The 16,702-nt window shown below is 51.3% G+C and overlaps 1 protein-coding gene across 1 annotated transcript in view; it reads right to left on the bottom strand.

Moving 5' to 3' along the window:
* Rasa3 (RAS p21 protein activator 3) overlaps positions 1-16,702 on the bottom strand; it is a 116,428-nt gene that overhangs the window by 39,407 nt on the left and 60,319 nt on the right. Inside the window, exon 3 of the mRNA XM_032918738.1 lies at positions 7,667-7,770. Within this exon, the coding sequence (XP_032774629.1) occupies positions 7,667-7,770 (104 nt within the window). The remainder of the gene's footprint in view (positions 1-7,666; positions 7,771-16,702) is intronic.

The following is a 16,702-nucleotide window of genomic DNA, read 5'->3' as shown; positions in this document are numbered from 1 at the left end:
CAGTGGTTGCCACAGGAGCCCTCCTCCCCTCCCCCACATGTTGGGTATTACTTTGATTTTTTTTCCACTATAGGGTCCTGAGGCCTCTGACGGCCGAAGGCAGCTACTGGAGGCTCTTGCAAAACAGACCTTTGTCCCACAGTGGGAGGTGAAATTTTCTTTTAAGTCTCTTGTGAACTATCCCATGTGAAACGGAAGTTTCATAAGAGCGAGCTTATTTATGTCTGCGGAGAAGGATAGCGGCTCTCTGCGCAGTTTGCTGGACAGCAGGCTAACCTCTGAAGCTCGAAGCTCTAAGGGCCGTGTCCTTGCTACCCTATGCTTTCCCGGGGGGCTGGTGCCAGCGTAGGGGCGCTGGCATGTGCGTAACAGTCATGCTGACTCCCATTCTTTAGACATCGCTACTAGATGGAGTCCAGCACCTCCTCCTGGGGTCCAGCACCTTCCTCTTGGGGTCCAGCATCTCCTCTGGGGGTCCAGCAACCTCCCTCCTGGAGATGCATTTTGTTATAAAGCCACAAATGAACCAGAGTACCTGGCGCCCTCACTGCCGACCCAGGCACCGTAGGAAGTTCCGGAAAGACAGTGAGTTCAGTTCCTGGTACACACTATCTTGTGACTTTGTGACCCCAAGCTTTATAAAGAACAGATCTAACCAAAGCTTCCCCCCCTCTCCAAGATGGAGCGACTCACGCACGGGCACGTGCCGGTGTGTTTTCTCTCACTGTGGACTTTTCCAGTGGGGACTACTTTGTGAGACATCCTTACGTCATCATACGAGGCAGACAGTTATAGATGTGTGCGGTGCGGCTAGAATTCCATCTGCCATCCTTCACACTGTCTGAGGGAGATGCTGCATCCGTCCAGTCATGTACTGTCTGCTAGGCTTGGCCCGTGCTCCTGTGAGTCAGCTGGGGTCTTGCCTCCTCAAGCAGCGTCTGCTACTCTCTTCTTTAGAAGCTTCTACTGAAACTGACCTCAGTGTGGGCTTCTAGAACATACACAACCAGGTCCCTCGGGCCCTTCCCTCTTTGATAAGATAAACCTGTCACCTGGAATGGTCCCCATTCTAAGAGGCCATCAGGTCAGCCACTGGGGGTACTGAGGGCTGACAGATGTCTCATAGAGTGTCTGAGGTCCTGACAATACCTGTAATAATACCTCAGAGAGTCCCCAAGGGTCTAAGCCAGCAACGCTACTTTCTGAGAGAGGAACCGTGCCCCAAGACCTCAGGGGGAAACCAAAAACTTCAAACACCAGATCTAAGAAGGCCTCCCACGGCTAAGAAGGCACACCAAACCCAAGAATAGCATCAGATCCTGGGAAGTCCCTGAGTACTCTGAGAGCCCCAGATCTACAAGCGGGCACCCCTTTAGTGAAGGGACTAGAGCCTGGCAGTGGCCAACCAAGGTTGGTGGGAAAGAACTGGCTTCCGGGGTGTGAGCATTCTATACACAGAAGGGCAAGCTCCCTGCTGTTCACTGGACTCAGGGCCTAGAGCCCTGTGCCTGGTGGAAACCAAGAGTAAGGAAGGGATCGATCAGTTTAAAAGGGACGACAGCAGCCATAGCACAGTGAAGGTACAGTGTCCCCAGGAACAGACGAAGCCCAGTCAATAGCGCTGTCATCAAGAATCGCTTTCACAGCAGAGCTTCCCAGGCTGGTCCAGGGAGCCCCGGAGCAGGTCACCAACTACAAGCAAACCAACCACCAGCAGAAGAGCCCAGGCCCAACACTCACAGGAGACCACAGCAAAGGACACGGCCCTCGGGATGGCTAAACACCATTGCTAGGTACTGACTAGAAAGGCAGACGGTTCCACGGCGTGTTGCCCGACGGAGTTTTCACACTCTGTGCCTGCCCACCTAGGGGAAAGCCACCTGCCCTGGTTTCTGCCTTGTGAAACACCTGGATTAACACATTCCACTCCTCGGAAGCCATGACCTAATTTTCCCTTGGCGTCTTTGGGATGCACATGGCTTGTTGGAGCTGAGGAACGTTCATGGTTGAGCCTCTCTCCAGGTGACATTGGAATTGTGGGGGAAAGACTGGCACTGGGAGGGTGGCAGATTTGGGGTTCTCCTGCCCTTTGCTAATGGAAGCTTCAGTTGGCTCAGGCATCCGAAACAAGCAGAGAAGAGCAGCCCCTCCTGCTACCCACACAGTTTTCCACCAGCTCCCATCATTCCGAACAAAAGGTCTAACGGGGTAGGGGTGTGACACAGGTGGCAGAGTGGTTGCCTATCATTCACGGAGCCCTAGATTCCATCTCCAATATCACATAAGCCACGTACAACAGTATGTACCGTCAATGTCTGCACTCAGAAGCCCGCCACAGCGAGTCCAGGGTGGTGTTAAATGAGACCTTGTCAGGGAAAAGGAAATGAGGTGCCTACAAAATCCACAGGCCTATGTAGACATACGTTAGTTACCCAGACGTGCTCGGGGAGCTCAGGGTCCTGTGGGTCACGGTTGAAATGGCCAATGAAGGAGAAGAACAAAAAAACACCTACAGCAGAGACCAGGAAACACTCCCTGCACAGACAGACACACAGAGAACGGTGTAGGAGGGGGGAGGAAGAGCATATTCCTCATGAAGGGTGACCGGGAAAGGGCGGTGGAGCCTGGCCACACACAAAGTTTGCAAGCACAAGGTCAAAACAGTCTGCAAACTGGGGTCCTATAATGTCTCCCCAACAGTTCACGTCTATTTTCTATTGGTGATAGCACAACCCCATTGGTGAAAGAAACAAAATTCTCCAGCTGATTTTCAAAGTGAAAATTTGGTCCAAAGCTGACTCGGCTCCCCTAATAGCAGCCAACTAGCGGTGGCTCACATCCCGAAGCCCCCCGGAAGGCAGAGACACAGGCTTCAAGTATCACAGCCCCTTCAGACAGAGACTGCTCAGGACTCAGGGTTTTTTACGTCATGCTCCCCTCGCATGGACTCCTGTCGAGTTTGGGGACGTAAGTACACAAACAGGCTATTCCAGATCCAGTTACACGCAACCAAGTCGGCTCGCTTTCTTTACCCCATGTCACATCTGTGGATATTGCTAGTTGGGCATAAATAAAAAATCACATGCCCAAACTATGCCACGCCAATACGGATGAGCAACCAGTCATGTTGACAGGGACAGGCTGGGATGTGGAGTTCAAGGGTGGATCGCAATTGGTCCTGGGGGTAACAGTGACAGTCTGACTGTCCGGAAGAATCTGTAGACCACCATGCTTCCCTACCCCTGAAGGAAGGTCCAGGAGACCACAGACAGCAAATGAACACTGAGACACTCCACTCAAAGAAAATTAAGGGAGACAAGATAGGAAACGGAAGGTGTAGGCCAGAGACTGCAACCGCACAACGTAAACTCTGTGGATGAGAAAAAGTGTGGAAGGACAGAGTCTTTGAGGGCTGGTGCCACCCTAGAACCAGGCTCACCAACCTGGTTAGTAATGAGGACTCATTAAATGCTTGCGAAATGAGTAAAGAAACCAACGGACGACACAGATGTCCAGCTAGGACGTGCTGTGCTGGGACAGCACTACAGGTGTGAGTGGCTTCTCTGTGCTACACTTTCTCTATGTGCTTAAATTAAACCTGTACGCAAGTGTTTCCACACGCGCAGACTTATCCATGTGCTTATGTGTTCCTTCAGCACACAGACCATATGCCAAGTAAGCACCCAAGGGATGAATAAATGTACAGATTCCTGTCTACGGACATCTGACAGACAATGGACTACAGACACACAGAGACAGGTCACCCTGCTGTCAGACGTGGAGATGCTCTAGGGGAAATGAGGCAGAGGAGGGCCTAGAGACAGGTCTCCAGAGAAACAGCAGAAAGAGGAGAAAGAGCATGTGGGAGGGGGTAGGCGTGAAAAACAAGCTGAGGTCCGCGTGAGGAGTGAGCGTGAGCTGCCCGGGAGCAGACGGTGAGGTTGGGTGTGACTGGTGTAAGACGTGGGCGTCGCGCGGGTGCGAGGGAGTAAGGGGTCGTGTGTGAGGAAATAGATGAAACACAGGAGAGAAACGCATCTGAAGCTAAGTGCGAAAGGCAGGGTGAGATCCCCTGTGTGAGGCGAGTGTGAGGAAAGGTGCAGTGGGTGTTAGAGACAAGTGTGAGGGAGGGATGAGGCCGTGGAATTAAGGGCGTGTGAGGAGGGTGTGAGGTCAGATGTGATGAGTAAGGTGAGGGGAGCACCAAGAGTGTAGGCTGAGGAGCGAGAGGTGATGGAGGCTAAGTCTGTGTGAGGACTGAGGCGCAGGCCATGAGGGAGGCAAGGTCTGTGTGAGGGCTGAGGTGCAGGCCATGAGGGAGACAAGGTCTGTGTGAGGGCTGAGGTGCAGGCCATGAGGGAGACAAGGTCTGTGTGAGGGCTGAGGTGCAGGGGATGAGGGAGGCAAGGTCTGTGTGAGGGCTGAGGTGCAGGCCATGAGGGAGACAAGGTCTGTGTGAGGGCTGAGGTGCAGGCCATGAGGGAGGCAAGGTCTGTGTGAGGGCTGAGGTGCAGGCCATGAGGGAGACAAGGTCTGTGTGAGGGCTGAGGTGCAGGGGATGAGGGAGATGAGGGCTGGGGCAGGCCATGAGGGAGACAAGGTCTGTGTGAGGGGCTGAGGTGCAGGGGATGAGGGAGGCAAGGTCTGTGTGAGGGCTGAGGGCAGGGGATGAGGGAGACAAGGTCTGTGGAGGGGCTGAGGTGCAGGGGATGAGGGAGAGAAGGTCTGTGTGAGGGCTGAGGTGCAGGGCATGAGGGAGAGAAGGTCTGTGTGAGGGCTGAGGTGCAGGGGATGAGGGAGACAAGGTCTGTGTGAGGGCTGAGGTGCAGGGGATGAGGGAGACAAGGTCTGTGTGAGGGCTGAGGTGCAGGGGATGAGGGAGACAAGGTCTGTGTGAGGGCTGAGGGCATGAGGGAGACAAGGTCTGTGTGAGGGCTGAGGTGCAGGCCATGAGGGAGACAAGGTCTGTGTGAGGGCTGAGGTGCAGGCCATGAGGGAGACAATGTCTGTGTGAGGGCTGAGGTGCAGGCCATGAGGGAGACAAGGTCTGTGTGAGGGCTGAGGTGCAGGCCATGAGGGAGGCAAGGTCTGTGTGAGGGCTGAGGTGCAGGCCATGAGGGAGACAAGGTCTGTGTGAGGGCTGAGGTGCAGGCCATGAGGGAGACAAGGTCTGTGTGAGGGCTGAGGTGCAGGCCATGAGGGAGGCAAGGTCTGTGTGAGGGCTGAGGTGCAGGCCATGAGGGAGGCAAGGTCTGTGTGAGGGCTGAGGTGCAGGGGATGAGGGAGACAAGGTCTGTGTGAGGGCTGAGGTGCAGGCCATGAGGGAGGCAAGGTCTGTGTGAGGGCTGAGGTGCATGAGGGAGACAAGGTCTGTGTGAGGGCTGAGGTGCAGGGGATGAGGGGATGAGGGAGACAAGGTCTGTGTGAGGGCAAGGTCTGTGTGAGGGCTGAGGTGCAGGGAATGAGGGAGACAAGGTCTGTGTGAGGGCTGAGGTGCAGGCCATGAGGGAGGCAAGGTCTGTGTGAGGGCTGAGGTGCAGGGCATGAGGGAGACAAGGTCTGTGTGAGGGCTGAGGTGCAGGCCATGAGGGAGACAAGGTCTGTGTGAGGGCTGAGGTGCAGGGCATGAGGGAGACAAGGTCTGTGTGAGGGCTGAGGTGCAGGGCGGTGATGGCTGGTATGAAGGGGGAATGTCAGGGTCAAGTGAGATAGAAAGTGAGAGATGAGATGGGGTTTGGGAGGCGACATATCTGAAAAAACAACTTCGCAGGTGTGAGGAGCGTCTGTGAGGTCGAGTGTAAGCCGTGTGTGAGTCAAGTAGGGAGGTGACACGGGTGAGGGACATGTGGGGTGTAAGGGATGAGGGGAGGCCTGCAAGAAAAGTGAAGTAAGGTGAAGTCGGGGGAGGGGGTGCAGAGGGAGCGTGCGTGGTGTGAAGGGAAAACATGAGGAAAAAGTGAGGTGGGGTGTGAGGGTCATGTGAGGGGCAAGGTTAAGTGGAATGAAAAGCAAGTAAGAGACATGTGGGGTGGTTTGAATGAGAATGGCCCTATGGGTGCATATGTCTGAATGCTTGGTCCCCACTTAGTGGAACTGTTTAGGAAGGATTGGAAGGTGTGGCTTTTTTGGAAAAGGTTTGTCACTGGGAGTGGGCTTTGAGCCCACACCAGACCCAGTCTTAGTCCCCGCTCCCCTTTCTCTCTCTGCCTGCAACTTCCGGATAAAATGCGAGCTCCCAGGTAGTACTCCAGTGCCATCTCTGCCTACTGCCGTGCTTCCCGCCATGATGATAATGGACTAGCCCTCTGAAACTGTAAGGCAGCCCCCATTTAAATGCTCGCCTTGATCATGGTGTCTCCTCACAGCCAAACGACAGTGAGGAAGACAAGGTTTGAAGATTATAGAGCATGAGGTTGAGTAGGAAAAATGTGTGAAGTCATATGTGGGGCCTCAGGGAAGATGGGCACAGGGGCTGAAGTGAAATGGTTTTGGGGTGAGGTGAAGTCTATGGCAAGGAACAAAATAAGGTGGGTGCATAGGAATGGGTCAGGTGGGGCATGAGGGTGAGGCTAGGTGTGATGGAAAAAGGTGGGTCTCGTGACAGAGTGAGGGTGAAGTGGTGGTGACACTTGCTGTGAGATAGGCGACAGGGTGAGGAATGAGGAGTGTGAAGTAAGAGTGAGGTCAGCAAGGTTCTATTCCTCCTCTCATTCTGCTGACCCACACCCATCAAGACTCGACCTGAAAGGCCCAGGGCTCCCTGTCTATCCAAGCTTAGCGTCCTCTTGGCTTCAGCAGTATTGCCGTCTGCATCCCCGTGACTTGTTCATCGACTAATAGGGACCTCAGACAACACAGGGAGTCAGTCACTTCCTACTGTGAACCATGTAGGTCAGGCAGCAGTGGCCTCCTCTGCCCACCTGTAGTGGGTGAACTCTGGTACCACCACCATCCCCGGTCTCCTACTTTGCAGAGTCTTGGATTCAAAGGAGTACCAAAGCAGTAACCATCCTTTGGCCTGCTCTATCCGACTCCTCACGCAGCTACTGTCTAGGGAGAGTACCAGGGTTACTACCTTCTTGAAGCCACAGGAAAATGAGGCTCAGAGACATAAGGGGTTGACATGGACTTCAAACATGTCTGACTGGCCCCAAACCCTCCCACTGGCCTTTGCGTATCCCTACCACTATGCTGGAGGTAGGGATGAGAGGGGATCGTGAAGAAGAAGGTTCACAGCCCATACTGCCCTGTGGTACCCGTGAAGGAGTTCTTGAAATCTGTCTAGGGACATTTCGGGACGCACTACATGGAAGCCTTAAGGTGGTGCTCAGAAGGCCCTGATCAATGTGTTCTGGATACGAGATTCCAGCATTAAGGTCTTCACGTCAGGTCATTATCTGCACACCGTTCTGCATTATCAGGTCAAAAGGCAGAAGGAGAGGCTACAAACACCAGGCCAGGCTACACCAGCAAGCCTCCAACCTGGTCCCGTCAGGAGCCATACAGGCCAATCCAGGAAGGCTTCAAATTAAGCGCCAATCTCCTCCTAGTCATAAGGGCAGCAGGAGAGTGCTTAGGAGAGAGTTGCCATTTCTCCCAGGATGAGACCCTGTTTGTAAAAGGAAGAAAAAGAGTCCATTCAAGTACCTACCATTTAAGTACCTACCTATGATGGAATCCCTTCGGAAAACGTCTCTATCAAAAATGTAAAAGGACAGGTGGCGGAAACTCCGAGGGATTTCACAGTAAAAGTCCTCTCCATAAAAGGGGCTAGACAAACAAACAAAATGCACAGGGTTAGAATGGGTGTGGCCGGGTCCTCTCAAAGGCCGACGCTCCCAGGGCACCGACTTGAACAAATCAGAGAGCTCAATTTGGGGGCTGGGATGGGGTGGGGAGCTGGTCGTTAACAATCTCTAGCCCATGGATCCACACCTAACACCAACCCCAAGACTGTTACAGTGGCCTGACTGTAGCTGAGAGGAGAGGGCAGTACTCAGTGAGGCATCGAAAGGAAAACTCACACTGACGTTTCAGATGCGCTCCTTTCCCCCAGAGACCTGCCTGTCCTTGGTTCCCTACGTAGGGCCCAGCCCCATAGCTGACTCCCACTGTTCCCAGGGTTCATTAGCCCCCTCGTGAGTCACCCCACAGCTGTGGCAGCCCTACAAATGGAAACTTAAAAATAAACCGAAGTTCTAATTAAAGGGGCAGAAAGCCAGAGCGTTTTGTCACTAAACAAACTTTCTATTGTTCTGGGCTAGGAAAAACTTGCTCAACGACACCAGGAAGAGGACACCAGACATGAGAACTGCTTAGGAAACCCAACAGTGACTCCAGCACACGCAGGAGGGCCTCACTAGGAATTGGACGCGATTCCAAATCCATTGCACGGTCGGGGCTGAGGTGCAACACGGGAAGGGTGACTGTTGAAGGGGGAACTGAAGCAGAAGCAGCGTGCCATTGTCAGAGAAAGCGGCCGGGGAGCACACGCAGGGAGGACCATTGGCATCCACGCACCTCCCCACCCTGCTCACCACCACATACAAAATGAACTCAAAACACATCCCCATACCAAACCTAACGGCTAGGACTACAAACTTCTCAGAAGCCCGTGGGGAGCAAGCTATGACCTGGAGGTGGGTAGAGCTTTCTTAGATGTGATAGCATAACCATGGGAATGTAAAACATTAATCTAAGGTGCCCCTGCTGGGCCTGGACTGACGGCTCTGTTTTAGAAGCTCTTGCTGTTCTTCCGGCTGAGTTCAGCTCTCAGTATCTACAGCTCCAGAGTATCCAACACCCCTTTTCTGGTACACACACACACACACACACACACACACACACACACACACACACACACCAACTAAATAAATAAAAATAAGTCTCTGAAAACATTATGCTTTGAAATAATAATTAAGAGGGTAGAAATGAGAACCTGTAGAAGGAAATGTCTGCCAGTCAGTTATCTGACGATGGCCTTGCTTCCACAGCAGGTACGTTGCACCTTACTTAAGCCAAAATGGCGGAGAAACATATAAAATAATGCCAAATACCCTTAGCTGTTATGATCTGAATGTGTGACGTCCACAGGTACTTAGGTTTGAACACTTGGTTCCCAGATGGCGCTACTCCTTTGAGACTATTGCCTGGGTAGCAAAAGCAGGCTCCTGAGGCAGGCCTTGAAGTGACACCTATTACTCATTGCGGACTGGGCTCCCTGTTTCTTGGTCTGCTGGGCAGTGAGGAATAGCAGCTGCTTCTATCTGTATTCTGTCACAGCAATGCGTCGACCATGGTGGGGAGATGCAAATTAAAGCAGGACACACAGGTGAGCCTTCCAGTCTGGCCTCTGGGTGGGACAGCATGACTTAGTGTTCTAGCCTGGGCTAAGAGGAGCTCAGCACGCCCGCCCTCTCAGGCTGGGGCTGTGGACGCACAACTCCATTTATATATAGCACTATAGTATAATCTGCCAGAAAGGGGTGACATTTACATAAGAAACCACCTCTTCCCCATGAAAACAAAATCGTCAAGGCGAAAAATCCAAGAGGCTGAAATTGTGTTGAGCATTTCGGGTAGTGAGAACTTTTAAAGACGACAAGAGACATCATTTTTATCGTCAGAGGAGCATCATGCCCGAGTACTACCGTCCAGAGTTTCTTAGGTTAACAATGCTGTGTAAGGAAACTGTGCTCAGTCCCTGCCCTCACGTGAATCCTGGGTTCTCCTATGTGTGCCAGACACATTCACAACACAAGCCCTGCGTGACTCTCCATTCCTTAGTCTCCTTGCTCTTGAGATGAAACTCTTGAAACCACTGGAGAAGGAACCTCCAGGGCAGGAGGCCGTGTGTGTGTGTGTGTGTGTGTGTGTGTGTGTGTGTGTGTGTGTGTGTTTGCTGGAGTGCAAGCAATCCTATGTAGGTACCTCTGGGTGTAGTGTGTATACCCATGCCTGCAGGTGCAGGCGTGAGTCTGTGTGGTACACTTGTGGACACAGATGTGTGCAGACATGTATGAGTGGACACACATGCAGATGTGTATGAGTACATGTGAATATGTTTGCAAGTAATGCTATGTGCATAGCTCTGCGTGTAGTGTGTATGCACATGCCTGCAGGTGCAGGCGTGAGTCTGTGTGGTACACTGATGGACACGTGCTTGTGGACACAGATATGTGCAGACATATATGAGTGCAGACATATATAAGTGCAGACATGCATGAGTACATGTGAACACATATGCACGCGTGCCTTCCTGCAAGGCACCTCTTTATTTCTGTCTTTGAATGTTCCGAGATGTGTCACTGTGGAAACAGCCCGTGTTCCACAGGCTTAAGTAACAGAAACTATCATCCATCCGAAGACTCAAAGAACGGAGCACAGAGTAAGACCAAGCCCAGACAGACACTCTGTCACCCACTAAATCTCAGCAGCCACAAGAGCTACTAAACGGCTCCGTTTAATAGTCAATCATAAAACATCCCTTTGCCTGTGTTGTTCTGAAGTATGAAGTGTCCCCTGTGTATACACCCACGTCAACACCCAGGGGTTGGTGCTGAAGTGACTATTTGGGTTAAGACATTTGAATATCCAACCTCCGAATCGTCAGACATCCCTGTCCCTTCTAGGAAGCCTGTGGGGAGGACCTCTGAGAACCAGGCTCCAGAGACTGACTTTCAGTGCACTGCATGGTCACAGCAAATCTTGCCACATCTGGGGTCCCGCTGTAACCCACCTATGGAGAGGTTCAGAAGAGCTTTCCATTATAATAGCAAAATCTCGGAGAGGAACAATTTACAGAGAGAAAGGGAATATTTTGGCTGAGCGTTTTGCAGATTCCAGTCCATGATTGTTTGGCCCATTGTCCTGGGGTGATGGTGACACACATCACAGTAGGGGCATGTGATGGAGCAAAAGTTTGCTTTATGTCAGGAAAGCAAAAGGGAGAGACAGAAAAGAACTGGGGTCTCACTGCTCACACTGGGCTGCTGCTCACACAGGGCAGCTCACACTGGGCTGCTCACACTGGGCTGTTCACACTGGGCTGTTCACACTGGGCTGCTGCTCACACTGGGCAGCTGCTCACACTGGGCTGCTCCTCACACTGGGCTGCTGCTCACACTGGGCTGCTGCTCACACTGGGCTGCTCCTCACACTGGGCTGCTGCTCACACTGGGCTGGCTGCTCACACTGGGCTGCTGCTCACACTGGGCAGCTGCTCACACTGGGCTGCTCCTCACACTGGGCTGCTGCTCACACTGGGCTGCTCCTCACACTGGGCTGCTGCTCACACTGGGCTGCTCCTCACACTGAGCTGTTCACACTGGGCTGCTGCTCACACTGGGCTGCTGCTCACACAGGGCAGCTCACACTGGGCTGCTCACACTGGGCTGTTCACACTGGGCTGTTCATACTGGGCTGCTCCTCACACTGGACAGCTGCTCACACTGGGCTGCTCCTCACACTGGGCTGCTGCTCACACTGGGCTGCTCACACTGGGCTGCTGCTCACACTGGGCTGCTCACACTAGGCAGCTCACACTGGGTTGCTGCTCACACTGGGCAGCTCACACTAGGCTGTTCACACTGGGCAGCTCACACTGGGTTGCTGCTCACACTGGGCAGCTCACACTGGGCTGTTCACACTAGGCTGTTCACACTGGGCTGTTCACACTGGGCTGTTCACACTGGGCTGCTCTCACTGGGCTGCTATTCACACTAGGCTGTTCACACTGGGCTGTTCACACTGGGCTGCTGCTCATAGTGAGCTGTTCACACTGGGCAGCTCACACCGGGCTGCTGCTCACACTGGGCAGCTCACACTGGGTTTGCCTGTAATGACCTGAGGTTGTCCCATAGGCCCAGAACAGCAGACAATGAACATTTTGTCTCACATCTTTTTGTAATTTTTTTTTTCTGGTAACATCAATCACCGTAAATATTTTTCTTCTCTTATTTCATTCAGTGTGTTTTTAGTTTGGGTCGGATTTTGCTTGTTTTTGTTTGTATGGGTCAGGGTCTCACAATATAGGCCAGGTTGGCCTGGAGCTCTTTATGAGCCAAGCTAGACTTGAATTCACAGTGATCCCCTTGCCTTAGTTTTCTGAGTGCTGGGATTATAGGTGAATACATGCTTGGCGTTCTCCTAATCCATATAACTTTTACAGCTAAATTTATTTCCTGTGAGTTACCTCAAAACTTTGGGAATTAGGGTGGGACATTGGCAAGTGAGTAAAGGATTTTACTAACCAAGGGACCTACTGTGTGCAAGCTAGATTCTCTAGAGAGAGAGAGAGAGAGAGAGAGAGAGAGAGAGAGAGAGAGAGAGAGCGCAAATGTAACTCCACAGCTGAGGGGAATGGTGTCCACAGAGAATGAAGAGGTGTCAGTGCTACAGAGCCTGGAGGGAGGGGCTCTTTGTGGAGCAGCTGTCCCATGGAGCTTTGAGGTTTAAGCACTGCTAAGGGAAGAGGCCAAGGGAGGCTGGCCTGGCAGAGCTGATGTTTGTTTTCACAGGAGGGGAGGGTTTCAGAGAGAGAGACAGATCCCACATCCTGAATAGAACACACTAGGCTTACGTTCTTTAAAAACAGTTTGGGGTGGGTTTTGCTTTAACATGTTTTGCATGTGCATGTGTATATATGCCATGGTGAGCTTGTGGAGATCCATGGACAACCTGGAGTCAGTCTTCTCCTGTACCACGTGGCTTCCGGGAATCAGACTTAGGTCACCAGGCTTGGTGACCAGCCCCTTTATCTCCTCTCTGCTATCACAATTCACTCAGGGTTTTAGACCCATGACCTCTTGTGAAGAATAAGAAAGGAAACCAAAACCCGTAAGCCTTCCCACTCCCTATCGCCCTACCCTGTGGTCTCAGCCCAATGAGAACCCAGCAGGACTGGCTTGCAGAGCATTGCAAACCCCGATCTGTGGCTCACAAGCACCCTCGAGGCACAAGGAAGTGATGTATGCATGAGTTTCTCAAGGCCAAGTGGTGGCAGGACCCAGAAAACAGGCGGGCGATGGGTTGCGCTTTCCCTGGGGTGTGCATGGCAGAACTTCTGCTCGTGCCTTCCCACTGGTGCAGGGCAATGAGGTAGATGAGACTCCAGGGAAGGCGGGTGTGCCCACGATGATATCTAGCCATGGAACTGTTGTGAGCATTCCTAAGAAGATCCAGGCCCTGAGCCACATCTAATCATTAGAACTGCTGCAAACCAGTGTTTGTCCACATGCCAAATGAGAAATATAAAAATGATGGAGTATAAATGGGAAAATAACTATAAATGGGAAATATAAATGCAGCCAACTGCCTACCTTCTTTGCACCCCAGCCTGGCAATCGACTCGCAAACTGGTCTCCCAGCCACTCTCTTGTGCAATGATCAACTCGAGATTTCCAAAACATCTGGATTGAGTGTTCCTGGAACTCCATGTACTGGAGACTCGTTCCCATCATTAAGTATTAAGAGGAATGTAATCTAACTATGGTGTTTAGAAATGGTGTCTTTTGGCTATGATCAGGGATAGACAGAGAGAACTGAGCATCGTGACTTTGGTCTGTAGTCCCTGCTACTTGGGAGTCTGAAGGACTATCAATACCAGGCCGACCTCGTTGGTATCCACAGCAAGGCATGGTCAAAAGGCTGGAAGGTCAGGAGGAAAGAAGGAACATTCGATAAGACTATGATTAAGCCCTGGGTAGAGGCACAGACCACACACATGGATTCCCATACACAGCATGCACTGTTTGTCCCACCATGACACCTCTGCTGCCTGGGGACAGGACCCACTCTTTACAGTCCACCCCTGTAAAGACAACTGACAGGATGCTGTTGCTCAAGTCTAAAGTGGTTTCAATTGTTACATTTAGAATTCAGTTCCTCCCTGCTCAGTAGCCACATGTGATCTGTGGCCACCAGACTCAACACAGAGTGTAGAAGCAATGGATGGGCAGGGGAGCCATCAGGACAGCACCTGAGAAAAATCTCAGGCTGATCTGTGGAGCAGGAAACGGAGGCTCGCATGGGCTATTGGTGGGATGAACTTTGCTTCAGACATGGTACCACACCACGACCCTGCCTCTGCCCTGGCAACAGAGAAGGCAGAACTAGTGGATACAAACTTACCAGAGAAGGCAGAACTAGTGGATACAAACTTACCAGAGAAGGCAGAACTAGCGGATACAAACTTACCAGATATAAATCCTCCCGTAAGTCTCCTGAAATAGAGAGTGGCCCTAGGTTCTGTGGTCTTTGTGGAAGGTGGTGTGCGGGGAACACAGAGGCCTCTGCATGTAGCATGCCATAGTCACCAGGCAGGAAAGGTGGCCCAGCCATACTCGCTCTGGCTGAGAGGCAGGTCACAGTGGGTAGCCAGGACTCCAGGTTGAATGATATGGACTGGAGCCAAACTGGGTCAGATGCAACCTTCTCTTTAAAGCCAGCACATATCCAGGGAAGCATGTTTTGGGTGGCAAATTGATTCACACCATGATTTATGTGCAAATTTGCAGAATTTCCTATATTTTACTCCTTTGCATGCTCTGAATTTGGGGGGGGGCTTTTGAAAACAGGAGACAATCATAGGAAAAAATATTTTCTTCCATTTTAACAAACATTAAAAATATCATTTTTTAAAATGAGAAAATTAAATTAAAAATAAAATCCAAAAGGAATGAAAATCTACTGAGGCTGCTTTGTTAAAAAAAAAACAAAAAAAAAACATTTAACTTTAAGGCCTGGTCTGTTATGCTAGTGCATGCCTTTAACCCTAGCACTTAGGAAGCAGAGGCCGGTGAGCACTGGATGAGGAATCCCCATGTAGAAGTGGTGACAGCCACAGGACCCACACTTTTTTTGGAAAAGTGCAATGTTCTAAAAGTGACCATGGAGATGGCTGGACACACCTCAGAAGCCACGGAGTTATGATTTTAAACAGCTAAATGATATGAACTGTCAATTATATATTTCAATAAAGCTACTTTTAGAACAAAAATATAGTCAGATGTCAGAAAGCTGGAAGCTAGAATTAACATCCTGGGGTAAGCCCTCCTAAAACACATTGCCTTACATATATATGGACCAAGAAAAAAAAAAAAAAAAAGGAAACGGTTACAGATGGGTTTTAAGGGGAAAGTGGGAACTCCGTACACATTCTGACACAGTCTGCTTTTCCTTAGCACCGTGCCAAAGCACCAGCCACTTTCAGGAGAAGCAAACATACCACCAGGGGCCAAGTGTCCCCAGCCACCAACACAAGCTCCAGATTCCCTTACCATTAGCTTTTCTCAACTTTCGCAGCTGGAAGCAGTGTCACAGTGAACAGTCAGTGGATTTGCATGGCCCCTGTCTGTCCCCACAGAACCATTCTGAAGCGGGATTGTCGGTACGGAACGCTCTTAGGCTCTGGGGGCCGAGCATAAGAGGGCTCACGCCTCTCAAAGCCAGCTCACCCCAACACAGTGAAGAGTTCACTCGCACACGAGTGTGACGCTGATCTTGTGTGTATTCATCTCCAAACACCAAAAATAAATCTGCCCAATTGATAGCAGTCAAAAAAAAAAATGAAGGAACTATTTAATTGAAAATGTTTAAGTTACAGATGTGTTCAAGATGTTTCCATACATTTGTGAGCTTCTAAAAATTTCTCCTAGTGACTTTGGCCTGCTTTCCGCCAGTATCTTCTCTCTCCGGATATTGATCCACTAGGAACATTCGAATCTGTGTTCCAACAATTTACAGCACATGAGAAACCGTTTCTAAAGGAAATGCACCCCACATCTGGGGGCAACTTTCTTACCAGTGGCTGACTTGAGACCCTCACCCCCAGCTCTGAACAGCTTCAAGGCCTCTTATGTCCTGAGCTATGGCTGCCCCAACTGTAATTACATAGTGCCTGTGACGGAGACCTGTGGGAGTGTCCAGCAAGGACACCCAGGCTGTGGCAAGTTGCATGCCAACTTTCCTCCTGGGTCAGAGTTAAGGACCAGGCTAGAAGCAGGAAGAACTAGGCATGCAGGACCTCAACACCCTGTGCACTGGGTTTTCTCATCAATGGCAGTCAGCTTGTGTCCCTTCCTGGGCATCAGAGTTTAAAACATATTTTCAAAAGAAAAAGGAAGCAGGCTAAACATGGGGAGGGATGCTCTCCTACCACCCCCTCCCAGGGCCTCCCTGTGGACAAAGCCTCCTTTCTGTGGCCCTCAAAGGGGCCCACAGTGAGAATGCTTCCCTTCCCAGGCACTGCTTAGCCACGGTTGTGTCCACACAGGCCGCCTTTGTCCAGGCCGCAGCCAGTGGCAGGAGAGGCATGGACTGTAAGCCAGGAAGCCCCCATTCCAGCCCAAGGGCTCCAGAAACCTCTTTCCCAATAAAGAAAAGACCCACGGGCAAGGGCTGGGCCCCTCTCTCTTCTTTGCTGTTTGACAAGAAGAAATTAATCTAGCCAACAGCTTCTGCCTTCAGGCCACTGGAATGACAGACAGACACATTGTCTTTTACCTCATCGAAAAAAGGGTGAAGCCAGAGGCTCAAAGGAGTTTCACAGAATCAAGAAACTTTCATCAAGAAAAAGAAAAGTGGACAAGGGGCCATTATCACTCTGTGCTCTGGCAGGAACCCTCTGAAAAACCTCCTCTCTCTAATCTCTCCTTCCCTGCTTCTCCACCCACCCCTCCTCCTGAGCCCTCTGAATCTTTTC

The sequence above is a fragment of the Rattus rattus genome, chromosome 13 (genome assembly GCF_011064425.1).
Source record: "Rattus rattus isolate New Zealand chromosome 13, Rrattus_CSIRO_v1, whole genome shotgun sequence".
Taxonomy (NCBI): Eukaryota; Metazoa; Chordata; class Mammalia; order Rodentia; family Muridae; genus Rattus; species Rattus rattus.
Note: the sequence above shows the minus strand (reverse complement) of the source record. Positions and strands in the feature narration are given on the sequence as shown.